The sequence below is a fragment of the Eurypyga helias genome, unplaced genomic scaffold (assembly GCF_000690775.1).
Source record: "Eurypyga helias isolate BGI_N326 unplaced genomic scaffold, ASM69077v1 scaffold36807, whole genome shotgun sequence".
NCBI classification, from domain to species: domain Eukaryota; kingdom Metazoa; phylum Chordata; class Aves; order Eurypygiformes; family Eurypygidae; genus Eurypyga; species Eurypyga helias.
The window spans coordinates 971-17,291 of NW_010264386.1; the positions used below are offsets into that span (position 1 = coordinate 971).

Sequence of the window (16,321 nt, forward strand, 5' to 3'; positions counted from 1 at the left end):
GTTCCAACCCCCCTGCCATGGGCAGGGACACCTTCCACCAGGCCAGGTTGCTCCAAGCCTCATCCAGCCTGGCCTTGGACCCTTCCAGGGATGGGGCATCCACAGCTTCTCTGGGCAACCTGTCCCAGTGCTCCCCACCCTCTCCAGGAAGAACTTCTTCCTGCTGTCCAATCTAAGCCTCCCCACTTTCAATTTAAACCCGTCACCCCTTGTCCTGTCACAACAGGCCCTTGTAAAAAGACCCCCCCCAGCTTCCTTGTAGCCCCCCCAGGCACTGGAAGGTGCTATAAGGTCTCCCCGGAGCCTTCTCTTCTCCAGGCTGAACACCCCCAACTCTCCCAGCCTGTCCCCATAGCAGAGGGGCTCCAGCCCTCGGAGCATCTCCGTGCCCTCCTCTGGACTCGCTCCAACCAGTCAACATCCTTCTGATGTTGAGGGCTCCACAGCTGGACGCAGCACTCCAGGTGGGGTCTCACCAGAGCAGAGTACAGGGGCAGAATCCCCTCCCTCGCCCCACTGCCCACACTGCTCTGGATACAGCCCAGGATACGGTTGGCTTTCTGGGCTGCCAGCGCACATGGCCGGCTCATGTCCAGCTTTTCATCCACCAACTGAATTTTCTCCCATCTCCCACTGCTGCTGCCATCACCTACAGTGGTGCTGGGTCACTGTCCAGTTCCTGCAAAGAGCTGTCCCCATCCCTCTGGCCACCTCTGCCTGAGCAAAGGAACTACATTCCCCATCCCTGCAGCTCCTCCCTGTCTGGTGACAACCCCCAGCGTCAGCTGCTTCCAGGACGTAAACAGGGGTCTCCTGCCTGATGTTCAGGCTGCTCCCAACAGCCACTGTGGTTTCATGGTTTCAGAGGCTGAGGGAAGGGCGTTCCCTGCACCTTCACTCCCACTATGGCTGGAGGCCCAGAGCTGTTGATCGGACTCTGCCCAGGCAGCATTGCTCCGCAAGCACGGCCCGGGCAACACAGGGCTGACAGTCGGTGGCCGTGGGAGGGCTTCCCGGAAAGGTGCCTTCATGGCAGTTGACGCAACCTGATGGTCCGATCACCCCAGAGTGTCCCAGGCCCACGTCTGGCCTCGAGCCCGCTGACCAGAGCGGTCACGTGGCAGTTTGCTAATGAGCTGATGCCCTGCACGGGCAGCACATTGTCAGGTGGAAGAGGAAACCGAGACAGGCCGAGGGAGAGGTTTACGATCTTTTCTGTCCTCCCAGCCATGGATAGGAAGCAGAAGCAAGCAGAGAAGGTACAGTATCCCCACACTGCCATGATTAACACCCTTCCTCTCTTCCCAGCCCCACTCTTCTCTCATGCTTCAGTAGTTCCCTCTTCTCTTGTTTTTAACGTTCCTTCTCCAAACCTCGATCTCGTAGTCCTTGCCAGGGGCTGCAAAGAGCAAAGGGCCTTTTCTCTGGGGGCTCAGCACCACGCAAAGGCTTTGTTACCTTGCAGATCTAGCTCTCAACTCTAGATCTAGACCTTCTTCTCTGCGCGTAACTGCTGGGAGGAGGTGGGGGAACAGCTGTTTTCTCATTGCCTTGGACACGAAAGGGAATATTCTCACTGGCTCTGCATGCTCGGTACAGTGATGATGCAAAGTCCGGAGTCCTGTAGGAGAGTGTCTGATTCAGTAGTGGGGGAGGAGCAGGGGGAATGAAAAACCTTCAGAGTACAATTTAAACATCTTCAAGCTGAAGGATGTCCAACCCTGTTGACTCGAGATGTTATCATCCTTTTGAGAGAAAACTGGCCTGGTTAGCGGGTGGGTTTGCTGTTTCATTTCTCTGCCTAGGGAGATGGTGTGGTGCTTTCTGAGGCACCACATGACCCCATCGGACCCCAGGAGCCTGTTGGCATCACCCACAGTTTCCTGAACAGCTCTCTGTTCCCTCTCCAAAGGCTCCTGTAATTTGACCAGTCCCTTAATGGTACAACTGGACAGAGGTTTTCTTAATATAGCCGGGTTCTCCAGTAAGTGGGAGGTTCACCAGCACAAAGGAGCATCGCTCCGAGCCCTGCACCTCACAGCCACTCCTCCCCGGGCCGTCACTGGGGATGTCCGATCCCGGGCCAGTCAGAGAAGAGGCGTTTTAGTCCTGCCCCAAACTTATCTAAATCCTGCCTCCTCAAAGCCCAAAGGGTAGTTTGAGTTGGCACAAGGGTTCTGCTTAACTTCCTGGCCTTACGCTGTTGTAATGAAACAGTTTCTGACAGTACACAAGACTTACTTTCTTCCCACTTACCCTGGGATGGAAGGGTTTGGCTTCGTCAAATCCAAGGAGGTGCTTAGCTGGAAGTCCCCAGAGAGTAGATGTATCGTTTTCCTGGTACTATTTCCTGTGATGAGCTGAGAATCACCACCTTGGGAGATCAAGTTTCTCTTTTGCAGCTTTTCTGGATGGCCTACAACCATCCCTAGCGTGTAGTCAGTAGACCTGCGCCTTGCATTTGCATTCTGTGTGCTCTGCTCCCATGCTGAGACATCTGTGAGGTTGGGATGGAGACTCCCAGATCCAGGTTATTTGCTCCTTCATGCACATCGGGGGGAAGTTTTGTCTCGACATTTGCTCTGTGCTTTGCAGGCCAGGCCCTACGGCCTGCTGAAGCCGACAGCTTTAGGCAAGATCCCGGGCAGATTCCAACTTCATCAGGAAGCGTTGCCCCATCTCCCCGTGCCGCCGCTCCAGCAAACGCTGGACCGCTACCTGCTGGCTCTGCAGCCCATCATCAGCGAGGAGGAGCTCAACCACACGCAGGAGCTGGTGACCGAGTTCCGCAAGCCGGGAGGCGTCGGGGAGAGGCTGCAGAAAGGCCTGGAGAGAAGAGCCAAGAAAACGGAAAACTGGGTAGGTCGGGACTCTGGCCCAAGTCTCTGGTTAGGGAGGGTGGAGGCCTGATGTGCACCTCTCCAGTGCCCTGCCTGCACCCACTAGCACCCGTGGTTTTATGGCATCACCGTCATGACCAGCCTGCTGCCGAGCTGTGCGAGCTCCTCACCAGGACTGGGGTGAGCAGAGATTTACAGCAGAACAGGGAGTCTCTGACCCTGTCTGTGGCTGCTGAAGCCTCTAACCTGTTAGCATCACTCAGAAATTGAAGGAAACCCTCTGCTCGAGCCCTGCACCCACTGCCTTGCTCAACGTCCCCTCTCCCCTTCCACATGTAAAGCACAAACCCCAGACAGCTTGTTTGCAAAGCGTGGGACAGAACTGGGGGCAGGATGCTGAGAGCGTTCAGCTGGGCTTGGGTCAAACAGCAGCAGATGCCATGCCTGCATGTCGCCTTTCTCCATCCCAGCTCTCAGACTGGTGGCTGAAGACAGCTTACCTGGAGTATCGCCTGCCAGTTGTGGTCCACTCCAGCCCAGGTGTGGTTTTACCTAAGCAGGATTTTCTGGATCGACAAGGGCAGCTCAGGTAAAATCCTTTTCTACCTTCTCTTAGGTTTCAGATTGGGATGAGCTAGTTCTGCTGGACAGGGAGGAGAGTGTTCAGGTTGATTGGGAAAGGGAGTAATTAGCATGTGGTCCCCAAGTCTGGTAGCTGTCTGTGCTGTGCAAGAGGGCTGTACAGATAAGGAAAGGTTGCCAGGCTGCAGGGAGACTCCTGGTCGCACCAGGCTAAATATTTCATCAAGAGGGACAACTGAGGAGTCCAGTGTACTAAACTGGGACTAAAAACCCAGATTCTGGTCTTTGCTGTAGCACAGATCTTCACTGCAAGCTGTACACACTGCTGGCTGGAGGCATTGTGAGGATATATCTGACATGCTAAAGACTGTGAGGCACTAAGGTTGTGTGTGCAGTTGAAGGAGGCATAAAAATAGCACGGGCACGTAAGGGAGACCAACCAGAAATCCTTCTGGGGTTTAAAGGGATGGGGGAAACTGCTGCAGGGACTATCAGTCTGTTCCTGCAGGGGACTGTCCCCTGTTGTGTCATTTCACTTGGGGATTTATAGTTTGGAAAACTTAACAGTCACCAGCTTCTCTCCACCCTGTTTTTCCTTGCAATCAGGCCCTGCCATGTCCCCCCTTTCCTTGTGGGGCTCCCTTTAATTGTTTACCACAACTACGACTGTGTTAAATCCACCTGCAAACCTTCAGCCCTGACCTTTGTGCAGGGTTACCTTCGCCACAGTTACCAGTCATCGCTGCTCTGACAGATCAGAAGTACCAGCCCAGGGAGCGGTGAGGGTGGGAACAAATCCTCCCTTCCACTCCCTCGCATACCCCTGAGCTGGGGCGCAGAGGGTGAGCCTTATAGCGACAGGGCAAGACTGGACACACGGCTTTGAAAGTTCTTTCTCCTTATTATTCACTCTCAAGTTACCTAAATAGAAAATAAAGATCTGGGGCGCTACCAGTGCCCCGAGAATCTGGGCTCCCGTGTAAAATACACTTTAAACACGTGTTTGTATAGTTTGTGGCTGCAGAAAGAAGTCTGACAGCGTGGCTTGAGACTAAAGCTTCAGAAACCAGAAGGCAAGTTTAGAAAGTGGAGTTCTCCATTCCTTAATCTGGCAACACTGCTGGCTGGAAACAAGTCAGCTAACCTCTGCCTCCTCTGCTCCCAGGCTGTTTGCTTCTCTGGGAAGGCACACAGGCGCTCTGGCTGTTCTTTCCCAGCTGTTTTACTTCCTCAGGTTTTGCAATAAGGCTGGAAAAATTTTCATTGAAAACTACTTTGCAGGATGTCTTACTTGTTTTAACAGCCTTCGGGTTCCTGAAGTTCCATCCCTTGATCTTTCCTAGGGATGGGTAGGCTGAGCAAGTCTGAATGGCACTGCCTAATGCTCACACTGCTTTAAAGCCTTTGAAGCTCAGCTCCCTCCTGTCACACTGACCTCTTGCTTCCTTCCCCCCATGCGTGGGTGAGAGCTCCCAGGTGAGAGCAGGCCAACCTGTCACTCCCAAGCTAAGCAGTTTGATGTGGCTTGTCACAGCCTGCCTCCCTGCTGGGAACTGGCACTGCAGTGTTTATATTGATCCCAGTAAACATAACACCTCAGTGTCAGCATGCAGCATGGCTGCTTTTGTTTTGGATCCCTCAGTGCCAGAGGAATGCTCTTAACAGTTGTGTTAGTGGAACACATTGGGTAAGAACCGTCAGCAGCGAGCCTTGGATGCAGGGAGATAGAGCTGCGTCTTGGCGTGAAGCTCAGAAGTGGCCCCTGGCCAGGGAAGGGCAGAAATCCCCTTTTCTCAGTGCTGTTTTAATGCTAAGGCTCAGAACTAGGATGGGATAAAAATCCCAACATGTCAGTAAGAAATGCTGCTGTTAGAGGGTCATTTATGCAGCTGGACTGAGCCCCGCTTTCCTCAAAGTTGTCCAATTTCCTTGGTTATACGGCACAATACATAAAAAAAGAAAGTGGTAGGTGGCAGGACTATCCAGCAGTCTCCAATCACAACCCCAGAGCGGCTGTATCAGCAGAGACAGGCACAGCATGGGGCTTGGCAGGAAGGCCGAACTTCCTAAGGAGCAGGGAGAAGTTCCTCAGCCCCAGATGTTCTGTGTTTGAATCTCAACGTGTTATGTTTGATATTTTTCCAGGTTTGCTGCCAAGCTGATCGAGGGCATCCTGGATTTCAAGACCATGATTGACAAGTGAGTTAGCAACCCTCTTGACTTCTCACGTGTCCGTACTGTCACAGAGAGGCTGAGCCTCGTCAGTAAATCTCCCTTCCACATAGACAGCCAGGAGTAGACAGCACCTATTTGAAAAGAGACGCTGTAGTAATATCACTGCTGGCTGCCAGGGTCACCACCGCTGGAAAAAAAAGCAAATTTACTTTTCTTTCTTCTTCGTGCCCTTTGTTTACCTTAATACTTTTCATTGGCACGTGTACGTGCTTTGAGGGAGCGAGCCTGACTGACAGCCCTGTGGAGCTACAGACTTTTGTTTGCCCACAGAACAAGTTACAGCTCAGGCAGCAGGACTTTGTTTCTCTCTTTTTGGGTTTCTGGTGTTTCTCATCTCCCAGCTAGACAGGATACGCTCTAGAAAAACCTCTTCCTCCCTATCCCTTCTGATCACCAACAAACCTCTGCTGAAGATGCCTTATTTATATCCCCAAAATAGATTTACCAACATCACACCTTTACGGCCAGATTCAGACAAGGCTCATGACCAACCATGAGAAATGTAGTTGGAATTGCTCTGATGATTGAGTGAGCCCAGGTCTAGTTCACGAGTCACAGCACATCAGACACCCACTGCTCAAGCTGACAGCTGAAACATCGTTCTGCCGTTTCACTGGAAACGATCCATCTCCCAGTATACTGGGCCCTGGATTCTCGCCTGCAGACAACACAGTGTACGCTGAGCTCTCTAGGAGGTCCAGGGATCTAGTGCTTTTCCCCTTCCCAAATGAAAGGCTGGCAAACAGACTTTTTTTGTAGCCCCTACTAAGAAAGCTGGTGGGAATGGGGAAGGGTGGCCCCTTATACCACCAACACATATAGGTCTTGCTGGAGTGAGCGACAGGAGCAGCACGGCTGAGCCTGCGCCTGTCTCGTGTGGGGAGTGCAGGCCTTCTCACTGCTGTGTTTTCTCTTCCCCTTTCCCCTTACCATGCTGTGTCTCCAGTGAGACCCTCCCAGTGGAGTACATGGGCGGGAAGCCCCTCTGCATGAACCAGTACTACCAGATCCTCTCGTCCTGTCGCATTCCCGGGCCCAAGCGGGACTCCATTGTCAACTACGCCAAGGGCAAAAAGCAGTCCAGACACATCACAGTGGTTCACAACTTCCAGGTACGGCAGCTCCTGCGCTTCCGAGGAGGTTCGTTTAGATGTGGGTGTCCCTTTCAGCTAGCTGTGGTTCAGAGGAAAGGAAACAACAGAAACGTCTCTGCCCACGAAGTTTGCCTCACGAGGAATTCATTCCCGCTTCCTTTATCCTCTTTGGCCTTAGAAGGCCAACAGCTGGGATTATTGCCACGTGTGAGCAACAGACCATGAGGCAGAAAAAGGCTCTCTTCTCTGTTTCTTGTCCCTGCAATTCCTATCTCTCAAAAATCAGGAGATTGTGTCTGGAATTGGAAATAATTGGGTAACAAACCCTACTGCCATGCCTGAGTCTCAGGAATGGGAATTCCTCACATGTTTTGATGCTCATTGCCACAGTTTCTGAGCTTCTAAAAACCTGGATTGTATTTATGCCCAGCAAGGGAGGTTGGACTTGGGTCTCCCAGTCCTGAGCATTCTTCAGAGGTGTGCTTACAAGCTAAGTTCTTAGGTCTTACCTCCTCAAAGTGGCTGTTCCCTGTTTCTGGAGCTGGACAATAAAGATCTCTCACATTCTCTGTCCTTGTCGGCTCTTCTCCCCTTCAGTTCTTTGAGCTGGATGTTTACAACAGTGATGGCAGTCCCCTTACCACTGACCAGCTCTTCATTCAGCTGGAGAAGATCTGGAACACCTCCCTCCAAACCAACAAAGAACCTATTGGGATTCTCACCACCAACCACCGAAACACCTGGGCAAAAGCCTACAACAACCTGCTGAAAGGTCTGTAGAGCCCCCGGCGCTCGAGTGCCAACAGACACCGCGAATGCTTCAACCACCAACCTCACCTCTGTGCTCTGCTCAGCTCTTCCCTCTGGAAGCTGGTTCTGGACAGATAACGTGAGCTGTCCACCTCTAAGAAGCAACTTGATTTCATTGCAAAGTATTGTTATTTCTGGTTTGGAGGGTACAGAGGTGAAGCCTGAAGTTTGGTTTGTTAGACCTGAAATCCTTGAGTTTGTTGCCTTGCAAACGGGTGGGATGTACAAAACGTGAATGCAGCATGCCTGCATCTGTAACAACCCCGCTGGCTACGGTCTTAATCGCTGTATACACCCCGGAATGACCAGTATTGCACTGAAGTACAACGGGAATCCAACCACCCTGGGTCCTTCAAACTTGCTCTTTCCAATTTAAGTCTCCCTCCAATTAAAACACAGGTTTTTCAGCTTCTGTTTCATTTCTCTCCCAGATAAGACCAACAAGGAATCTGTGCGTACGATCGAGAAGAGCATTTGCACCATCTGCCTTGACGCGCCTATGCCACGGGTGTCCGAGGACATCTACAAGAGCCGCGTGGCCGCTCAGATGCTGCACGGTGGGGGCAGTCGCTGGAACAGTGGGAACCGATGGTTCGACAAAACCCTTCAGGTAAGTGCCGATGCTCTAAAGATGCTGAAGACACAGGGCTGGAGGAGCTTACTCCTAAGCCTACAAAGGTCCAAGAAAACCCAGAGACCTCTTGCAGGCAAATTTTCATTCTGTCGAAGGAATGGAGAAATGGGGGACATGAGATGTGGTGGCTGACAGTATGAGATCCTGTGGTTTCACCACAAGCACTCATCCTGCCTCTGCCCACACTTACTCAGCGCAGCAGTTCTTTGTGTTCCTCCTAAATCAATTTTCTGCCTGCGGTGAACAATGCCTGTCTGCTCGCAGGCAGCCCAGACGTAGGGCGGTCTGTTCCTTGGATCTCCTCTAGGCTTGACACTTTTCCCGTTTCTGCCAGAAGCTGCCCAATGGCCTTTTTTGTTTCTTTTTTTCCAAGTATCAACTGGCATCCCTCTGATCTCCATTCAGTCCTGTCAAGAACCTTCAACAGCAGCTGCTGTTCAAGCTTCTCCTTCATTAGCTGGTGTGTCCTGGCTTGTGCATAGTAGCAACGGTGCTTTAAAAGATTCTTCTCATACCTACTGAACTCTTCGTAACATTTTCAGCTGTTCTGCTCTTCTCTGGAACTCCCTGTTGATGGAATAAAGCTTAGGTGTCCCAACTAATTTAGAAGTAAGGGCAAGCCGGCACAGGGTGATATTATTCCTGTATTCCTTGCACATCTAAGTAAACCAAACTCATTGAACCACTCTGTCCTGCCAGGACGCTGAGCTCACCAACATTTCTATCAGGCACACTCTTATCCAGCTAATTTTGCAAAAGTGTAACAGTGCTACTGGACCTTCTAGGCCTGCTGAAAGGCTTCCGTTGCTGCTCTGCTAAAGGAGACCTTTGTGCCACCTTTCCAGTGCACAAGGACAGGATCACTGTCCATCCTGACGCTCAGCTCTTTCCGGATAGCTCCTGCTTCACACTCTGGATGTCTGCCAACACTGTCCTCTCCTGCTTCTCTCATAGTTCATCATCGCTGAAGACGGCTCCTGCGGTCTTGTCTACGAGCACGCTCCCTCAGAGGGCCCACCCATCGTCGCTCTGCTGGATCACATCGTGGAGTACACGTGAGTCCTGCCTCCTCCACTTTTCCTCAGTGTTGGAGAGAGGTTTTCGACCACCTGCTCCCCCAGAACATGCCTCATCACAGGTCACCTAAGAATTTGTTCTGGAGAAACAGTATGTTAGTTAGGTATCGCAGCTTGCATTCGTGAATCGAGTGGCCAAGCTACTGCTTCCATTCTCAGGGAACCAGGCTGTTCAGAGTTAACAGGACTTCTGCCCAAAAGAAATGCCTCTCCCAGGCAGAAGGCACAGGAGAAGTTTCATTCATACCCTTCAAAAAAACACTGTATTGGCACCGTTGAGAATTTTTCAGCCTGTGACTGGTGTTAGGGAAGCTCCAAGGTGTTAGGGAACACCCCAAGGTGTTAGGGAAGATCTCTTGTGCATTCCTACCCAGGCTCTGCTGCGCTTAGCTAGGCCTCGTGTTCTAGGTCTGGTTAAACACAGGAATTTCTCTGTGCAGGAAGAAGCCTGAGCTGGTAAGATCGCCCATGATTCCTTTGCCGATGCCCAAAAAGCTGCGGTTTAACATAACCCCAGAAATCAAGAATGACATAGAGAAAGCAAAGCAGAACCTCAACATGTGAGTATGAAGCAGCGGAGAGGTCTGGTGGGTGACTAATTTCATGGCCCCCTTTGGAATGTGTCCGTGGTTTAAATGAGGCTCCCTCCACTGCAGCCAGGGAGTTTTCCCAGTGACATCGACAGTCAACACCATTGACTCTAGCCGAGAAGCACACAAAAGCCACCCGCCAGGAATCAAGCCAGAGGTGCTGGAAGGGGGTAATTGCTGACTGATCCCGCAAAAGAGCAAGGCTTTACTGCATCTTACGAGGGATACTAGAGCGTACACACACACACAAGCCCATTGAACAAGATTTTCAGTAGTGGCCAAAAAAGCTCATCTCCACGGTGCTGCCCAGACAGTCTGTGTGTGGCTGAGCTCCCTCTGTCCCTATGCAGATCAGATCCAAACGGCCTGTTGTGTGTGAGCCTTGTGAAAGCAAAGTCCGTACCTGTACGTTACAAGAACAAGCAAGAGGCAAAGGAACACTTCCTCCTCCTTTCCTTGCAGAATGGTTGAAGACCTGGATGTCAAAGTCATGGTCTTTCATCAATTTGGGAAAACCTTCCCCAAGTCAGAGAAGATAAGTCCTGATGCTTTTATCCAGCTGGCCTTGCAGCTAGCATACTACAGGTAAGAGCACCACGAGGTGGCTTCTCAAACTCTTCACCATCAGACTCCACAGCGAGCTGGATAAAGGTGTCACAGACCAGTCCCTCGCAGGCTGCTATGGCCTGCTTCTTACATCCCATATTTTCCTGATGCCAAACAGCAAACCTCACTCATGGCAGCCCAAGCAGCAGGTGAGATTAACCTCTGTGTGTGTACAGTCTTAGTAAGGAAGCATCAGGGATCAGCTGTCTGTGGGACTCGCATAAAGTCTGTGGGACTCCCCTTTCCCCCCGTTTCTTCCGCTTCACAAGAGCCCATTCCTCTCAGGACAGACTCACCCCTGTGACTTTCCTCTCCACCTTCCAGGATGTACGGCCACGCCTGTGCCACGTATGAGAGCGCATCGCTACGGATGTTCCGCCTGGGCCGCACAGACACCATCCGCTCCACTTCCGTAGAATCTCTTATGTTTGTGCAGTCAATGGACAGCCCTGACAAATCGGTGAGGTTCTCCAAGGGGAGTAAGGGGACTCCGCTCCAGAAAAAGAGGAAAGCTCCTTATTTGGCTAATCCTGTGCCAGCTGGTTTCGGCTCAGAACCGCACCCGATACAAAGCTGAGCTAAAACACAGCTCGGAGTACGTAGTTACACACCTTAAGGTTTCATTTGGCTTTCCTTCCACGTGTATCGAAAGCCTGGGAAACAACACGTAGACGTTTCTAATCCCACAAAAAAAAACCCGTGTCCCTTCTAAAAACCTGTTTAGCTACTCAAGGTTGTGCTGCTGCTGAATGCAGAGCTCCATTCAGAATGAAGTAATGGAGCCAAACAAAATGATTTAAACATCTAGTAAATCTAAAACTTAAGTCTAGAGACACAGAAGGCAGAAATGCCCTCCATCCTAGAAGAACAGCCAGAAGGAGGTTTTCATTCTGCAGAAAAACTTAAGACAGATCTGTGTGTTCTCAGGACCAGGAGAAAGCAGACTTGCTGAGGAGAGCTACCCAGGCCCACAGGGAATACACGGATATGGTGAGTGTCCTCCGTGCAGCCAGAGCTGGGGTTTTACGTAGTAAACGAGGGTCCCGGTGAAAGACGAGACCGTAAGAGGCTGCTGGCATAGCGACATGGCCATCAGTGCCGCTGCACAGGGCCAGCTCTGACGTGACAGTGCTCTAGGCCACGGACTACGTACTCCCTCTCTAGCTAGTGCTTTACGTGTCCCTTGTGACTGCCCTACAGGAGAGAATGAAGTATGAAAATAGCTTCAGCTCTCACTGTCGCTAATAAATGTCAAAGTTGCAGAAGGACCTCTTAAACCAGAGGGAGCCCCTAGGCAGGAATTGTAAAGTTGGTCCCACTGTGTTTCACTTCACAGTCCTTACAAACGACCCTGACTGTTGGTCCTAAAAACAAAATCTAGTTTCTTTTTCGCTTTAAACATTTAGAGATGTTTTTAGCCCAAAGAAGGTGCTGGTTTTTGTTGCTCGCGTGCTAAACAGGCTTTCATCTAGCCTTCCTTCCTTCCCTGCAGGCAATAAGGGGCAATGCAATAGACCGCCACCTCTTAGGCTTGAAGCTTCAGGCCATCGAGGACCTCGTGAGCATACCCGAACTGTTCATGGACACAGCGTATGCTGTTGCGATGCACTTCAACCTCTCAACCAGCCAGGTAGGACTCAGCTGAGCAAAGACAGAAGTGCTCTCAGTTTCTTTGCACTACCACATTTCTTTTCTTCTCCACATTTCTCCTTCATTCCCTTCTGTCAGAAACTCAGTTTGGGGACAGAAAACGTCTCCACATTCTTCATTCTCTTCTGTCAAAAACTCAGTTTGGGGACAGAAAACGTTAAGCCTGCTACCAATCCCATAAAGCTCCAGATCTGATCTTAGAGCTGCCACAGTCCCTCTCAACCCTGTAAAACACGAGCAGAAGCAAAGCTAAGATCACCAGAGGTGTTTGGTGTCTACCTGCGACTGGTATCAATTGCAGGCAGCTTCCAGAATGGTTTATGTTCACCTGCTGTGCTGTGAATCTTACCGAGGGAGCGCTGCGCGTGACTTACTACAAGCTTACCTTGGGGAGAAGTAGTATTCCTGTGCAAATGCGTAGGAAAGAACACTGATGGTAAATGGCAGGATGCAGTGTGGCGGTGGGTGCATCCGACTGAAAAGGCCCTCTCATGGCACAGCGGTTTCCACTGTCACAGAGCTGTCAGTGTCTGGTGGCTCCATTTCTGCGACTGGTTAGTTGTGTTTAATCACACTGTCTCCGCAGGTCCCAGCAAAGACAGACTGCGTGATGTGTTTTGGTCCCGTGGTTCCAGATGGCTACGGAATCTGTTACAACCCTATGGATGAACACATCAACTTTGCCATTTCGGCATTCAACAGCTGCGCCGACACAAACGCGGCCCGCATGGCGCATTATCTCGAGAAAGCGCTGCTAGACATGAGGATCTTGCTCCAGTCCACTCCCAAATCCAAACTGTAAGAGGCAAACATGATGCGAAGCCCCCAGCTGAAGGGGCTATCCCTCAATGCACTGAAGTTCCCAGTTCCTCAGAAAGTGCTTGAGGGGACAGCTTCCTCCGTCTGGAACCTGGGAGGGCATCTACGACGTGCTTTCAGCAAGAGGTTACAGAACAGTCATCCGCAGGTGTTAGTGGGGAGGAGAAACGCTGTCCTAAGCCGGAGCAGAACTGACTGGTCCCCTCCCATCAATGCAAAGCGCACCTTCCTGTCCTCAAAGAGGACTGAAACAGGGTTTTTATGGAACTTGCTGTAAAGGAATACAGAAAGCACAGTCCTTACCCAGTATCTAAAGACATTTGGTGGGGAAGGCAGCTCTTCTTCAGGAAAAGCAGGGAATGTTTACGAGATGATGAACTACCCTAAGACCAAGTCTTTTTGCTGGCTTAGTCTTCTGAAGAGCACAGCATCTTTCAAACTTGACTGCAGGTTTTTCCTGCTGCTCCAGCAGAACGTGGCCATTGAACTTCGGCAAGGGGAGAAAGAAGTTCTTATGTCAGAGCAGATCCAGGCTTGTTAAGAGTGCACTGCACTACTTATCCCAGGCACTCCGACCATGACATGACCTACAGGCCTGGGAACGTTCCCCTCATTTTAGGATGCTGGGATCTCCTTTCTGTTGCACTGACCCTATTAACTACTGAATCTACTTCGCTACAAACTAAGGTGGTCTTCTTGTTGTTGTTCTGGGCTTTTTGTTCAGCTCCCTGTTGCGATCCCAGCCACGGACCTTCGGGCTCAGCGTAAAGCTTTTTCCCCACAAAGCTGCTCCCTCGTGCAAGTTTTGTTAGCTCTGGCTTTACATACTGTAACGTCTGGAGACAGGAGAAGGGATTGCCTATGCATTTAGCAGGACACTGGCTTCATTGTACCTTGCTTTGGAATTGAGGAAAAGAAACAGATGCCGACCTTCTGTTTCTTACCCCGAAGGCCTGGTGTGCTTCAGGGCACACGTTAACCCAACGTGGGTTTATACCTTGCTCACAGAAACAAGGTATTTGTGCACAATGAGCTTAAGTTGTGGACAAGTAAGAACGTTTCTGATCAGGAACTCTAGAACATAGTTCCACTTCTGGCCCGCAGAGTTCCAATCTATTAGAGCCAAAGGAAAACAGCTGCAGAAGCATGCGTCTCTCACATCACTCTGCTTTACCACAGCAGAAAGTTTTGAAAAGCAGGAAGATGAGAACATGCAGCCAGGGTAGATGTTTGTCCACCGTGGCAGCAATTGTTCCTACAGCACCTTCCCTGCCACTCATGGAGTTTTTTCTTACTACAGTGTTACTCAGAGTTATGCCAGCTCTGTTCTGTGAGAGAATGATCTCATGGTAGTGTTTTCACCTTCAGCTGACAAACCTGAGACAGCAGATTATACAGAAACGTTAACATGCGATTGTAGCATAGGAATTTTTGTAAGCACCACTTCCAATGCATCTGCCAGGATCCAAGCTCCTGACTACACTTGCATTTAGTAAAAGCCTCTGGTAACGAGGAACTCTAGTGCTCTTTCTGCAGCAGGAACTGAATATTTCAATTGCACACCCTCCCAAGTTGTGGCTGCTGGGACTTCTCCGTGAACCAGAAGCATTGGGAGTCTGATGGCCTGTTGTGTTACAGGGAAATATTTGATCATGAATGCTATTTTTCCTCATCACAGAACAGCAAGGGACACGAGCAAAGTGCCTTGGTGAACATCTATGAAGAAATTTGCACTAAATCCATTTAAAATCAAAAATAAAAAAATCATTCTAACTTGCTTCTTGAAAGATACAAGCCAACACTACTGCATTTTTTTCCTAAAAGGATGTTATTTCAAAGCTTCTATCTTCTACCTAAATAAACCTTAAAAAGGAAAATTTAACTGAAACTCACCTGCACAGCCAGTGATTGTATGAACTGCCACTTTCACATCATCTACATGGATTTAGTTGATCTTTTAGGAGAATCCGGAATGGAGTGAGATAGTCTGAGAAAACCAGTAGGAGCACTACAAACCTGTGAGCACACATCCCTGCTCTTGCCTCCTCTGTATGAATTAGACTGAAAGCTGCAAGAGGATCCTCAGTATCACCGTGGTACAAGCCATTGTGTAAATACTGCAGAAAAGGCCAAACCCTGCTGGAGTAACATCTGGGTTCACGGAGCCTTTGACACTGGAAAAGAAATATTTCTGTTGCCCAAGTAAGCCTCCCCCCATACCGAATCAACCCCTGTTGCTAGGGGATGAGCTGTTTTCCCCCTCTGCAATGCCTTCAGCCGCTGATGCTACAGTATTGCCACTTCAGCATTTGAGACTGGCCCTTTCCTACTTCTGTCTCATCAAAGGGGAAGGCTCTCAAAGGAAAGTGCCTATTAAAGATTAAGCAGAAGCACGCTTTGCTGGGACTGTATCTCAGAAGATGGGATTGATCTATTCCGGATGTAAATCTGGATATCCCGCTCGCTTCAGCGGAGTACAGCAGACTGTCGCATTGGAAGAGATACAAGATTCATAAACCACTTAAGGCATCCTTAATGATATACAGAGCTGAAAATTCAGATGAATTAACCTGATTTTTGAAGTGCTTGAAAGGACACTAAAATCATTACAAGGTTTTTCCTTTAAAAAGTCTTTTCTTACTGTACAAGTTCTAAAACGTGATGTCTTTCTGATTCATACCTTCCTGATTTTTTCAGTGTCAACTTACTGTTTCTGCGTGTTTTATCAAGCGATGTCCATTGTCTTAAAGGCACATTAAGTACAAGAAACTTAAGTTCCAGAAAAAACCTACCCTTTGGAACAAATGTAATTTAAGAAATGCACAGACTGAAAATATTCAGATAACTTTTGGGGTATGAGTGCAATTCATGACGCAGCCCAGTAGTGTTGCATGCTTTGCTGGTTAGCTGTGGTAACTACTGTTTCGGTAGCATAATCCATGTCATGCAAAGTTTTGAAGTGTTCTTTGAATAAGCTGAAATGTAATAAACAGAGATGTGCTACAAAAAGGCTCAAATCTCCTTAGACATTGCAGAAGTTACATAACTACCCCCCTATGGGAAGATGTTTGTGTGGGGACAGCAAGAACAGCATTCTGCCACCTTCCTCTTATTGTCTTAATGTCTCCCATCCAGCCCCCTTGGATACAGGGGAGGACTAGAAAGCACTTGCTTGCAGAGCCACATATTCCAAAGGAAATACTCCTTTTCAGAAAACTAGCGGTAGGAGACTTCATACAGGTGTAGGATAGTAAGGCAGAGCTCACATCTTTTTACTGCACAGCACCTTTTAGTGGAGAAAATCCATGGGATCCCCAAGGAATATCCGCTATATCAAGTATTGCGAAGATTTCTGGGAAGGTACAGCAAAAGTAGGCAGAAGATG

The 16,321-nt window shown here is 49.8% G+C and overlaps 1 protein-coding gene across 1 annotated transcript; it reads left to right on the plus strand.

Annotated features, from left to right (window-relative positions):
* The first annotated feature begins 1,139 nt into the window (after positions 1 to 1,139).
* CRAT (carnitine O-acetyltransferase) lies at positions 1,140 to 14,011 on the plus strand. The gene is made up of 14 exons (XM_010156374.1): positions 1,140 to 1,259; positions 2,596 to 2,859; positions 3,311 to 3,429; positions 5,568 to 5,621; positions 6,604 to 6,769; positions 7,349 to 7,523; positions 7,993 to 8,171; positions 9,150 to 9,250; positions 9,712 to 9,831; positions 10,324 to 10,446; positions 10,792 to 10,927; positions 11,395 to 11,457; positions 11,960 to 12,097; positions 12,704 to 14,011. Exons 1-14 carry the CDS (start codon positions 1,140 to 1,142, stop codon positions 12,917 to 12,919), a joined length of 1,974 nt encoding a protein of 657 aa, XP_010154676.1. The 3' UTR covers positions 12,920 to 14,011.
* Positions 14,012 to 16,321: the final 2,310 nt, after the last annotated feature.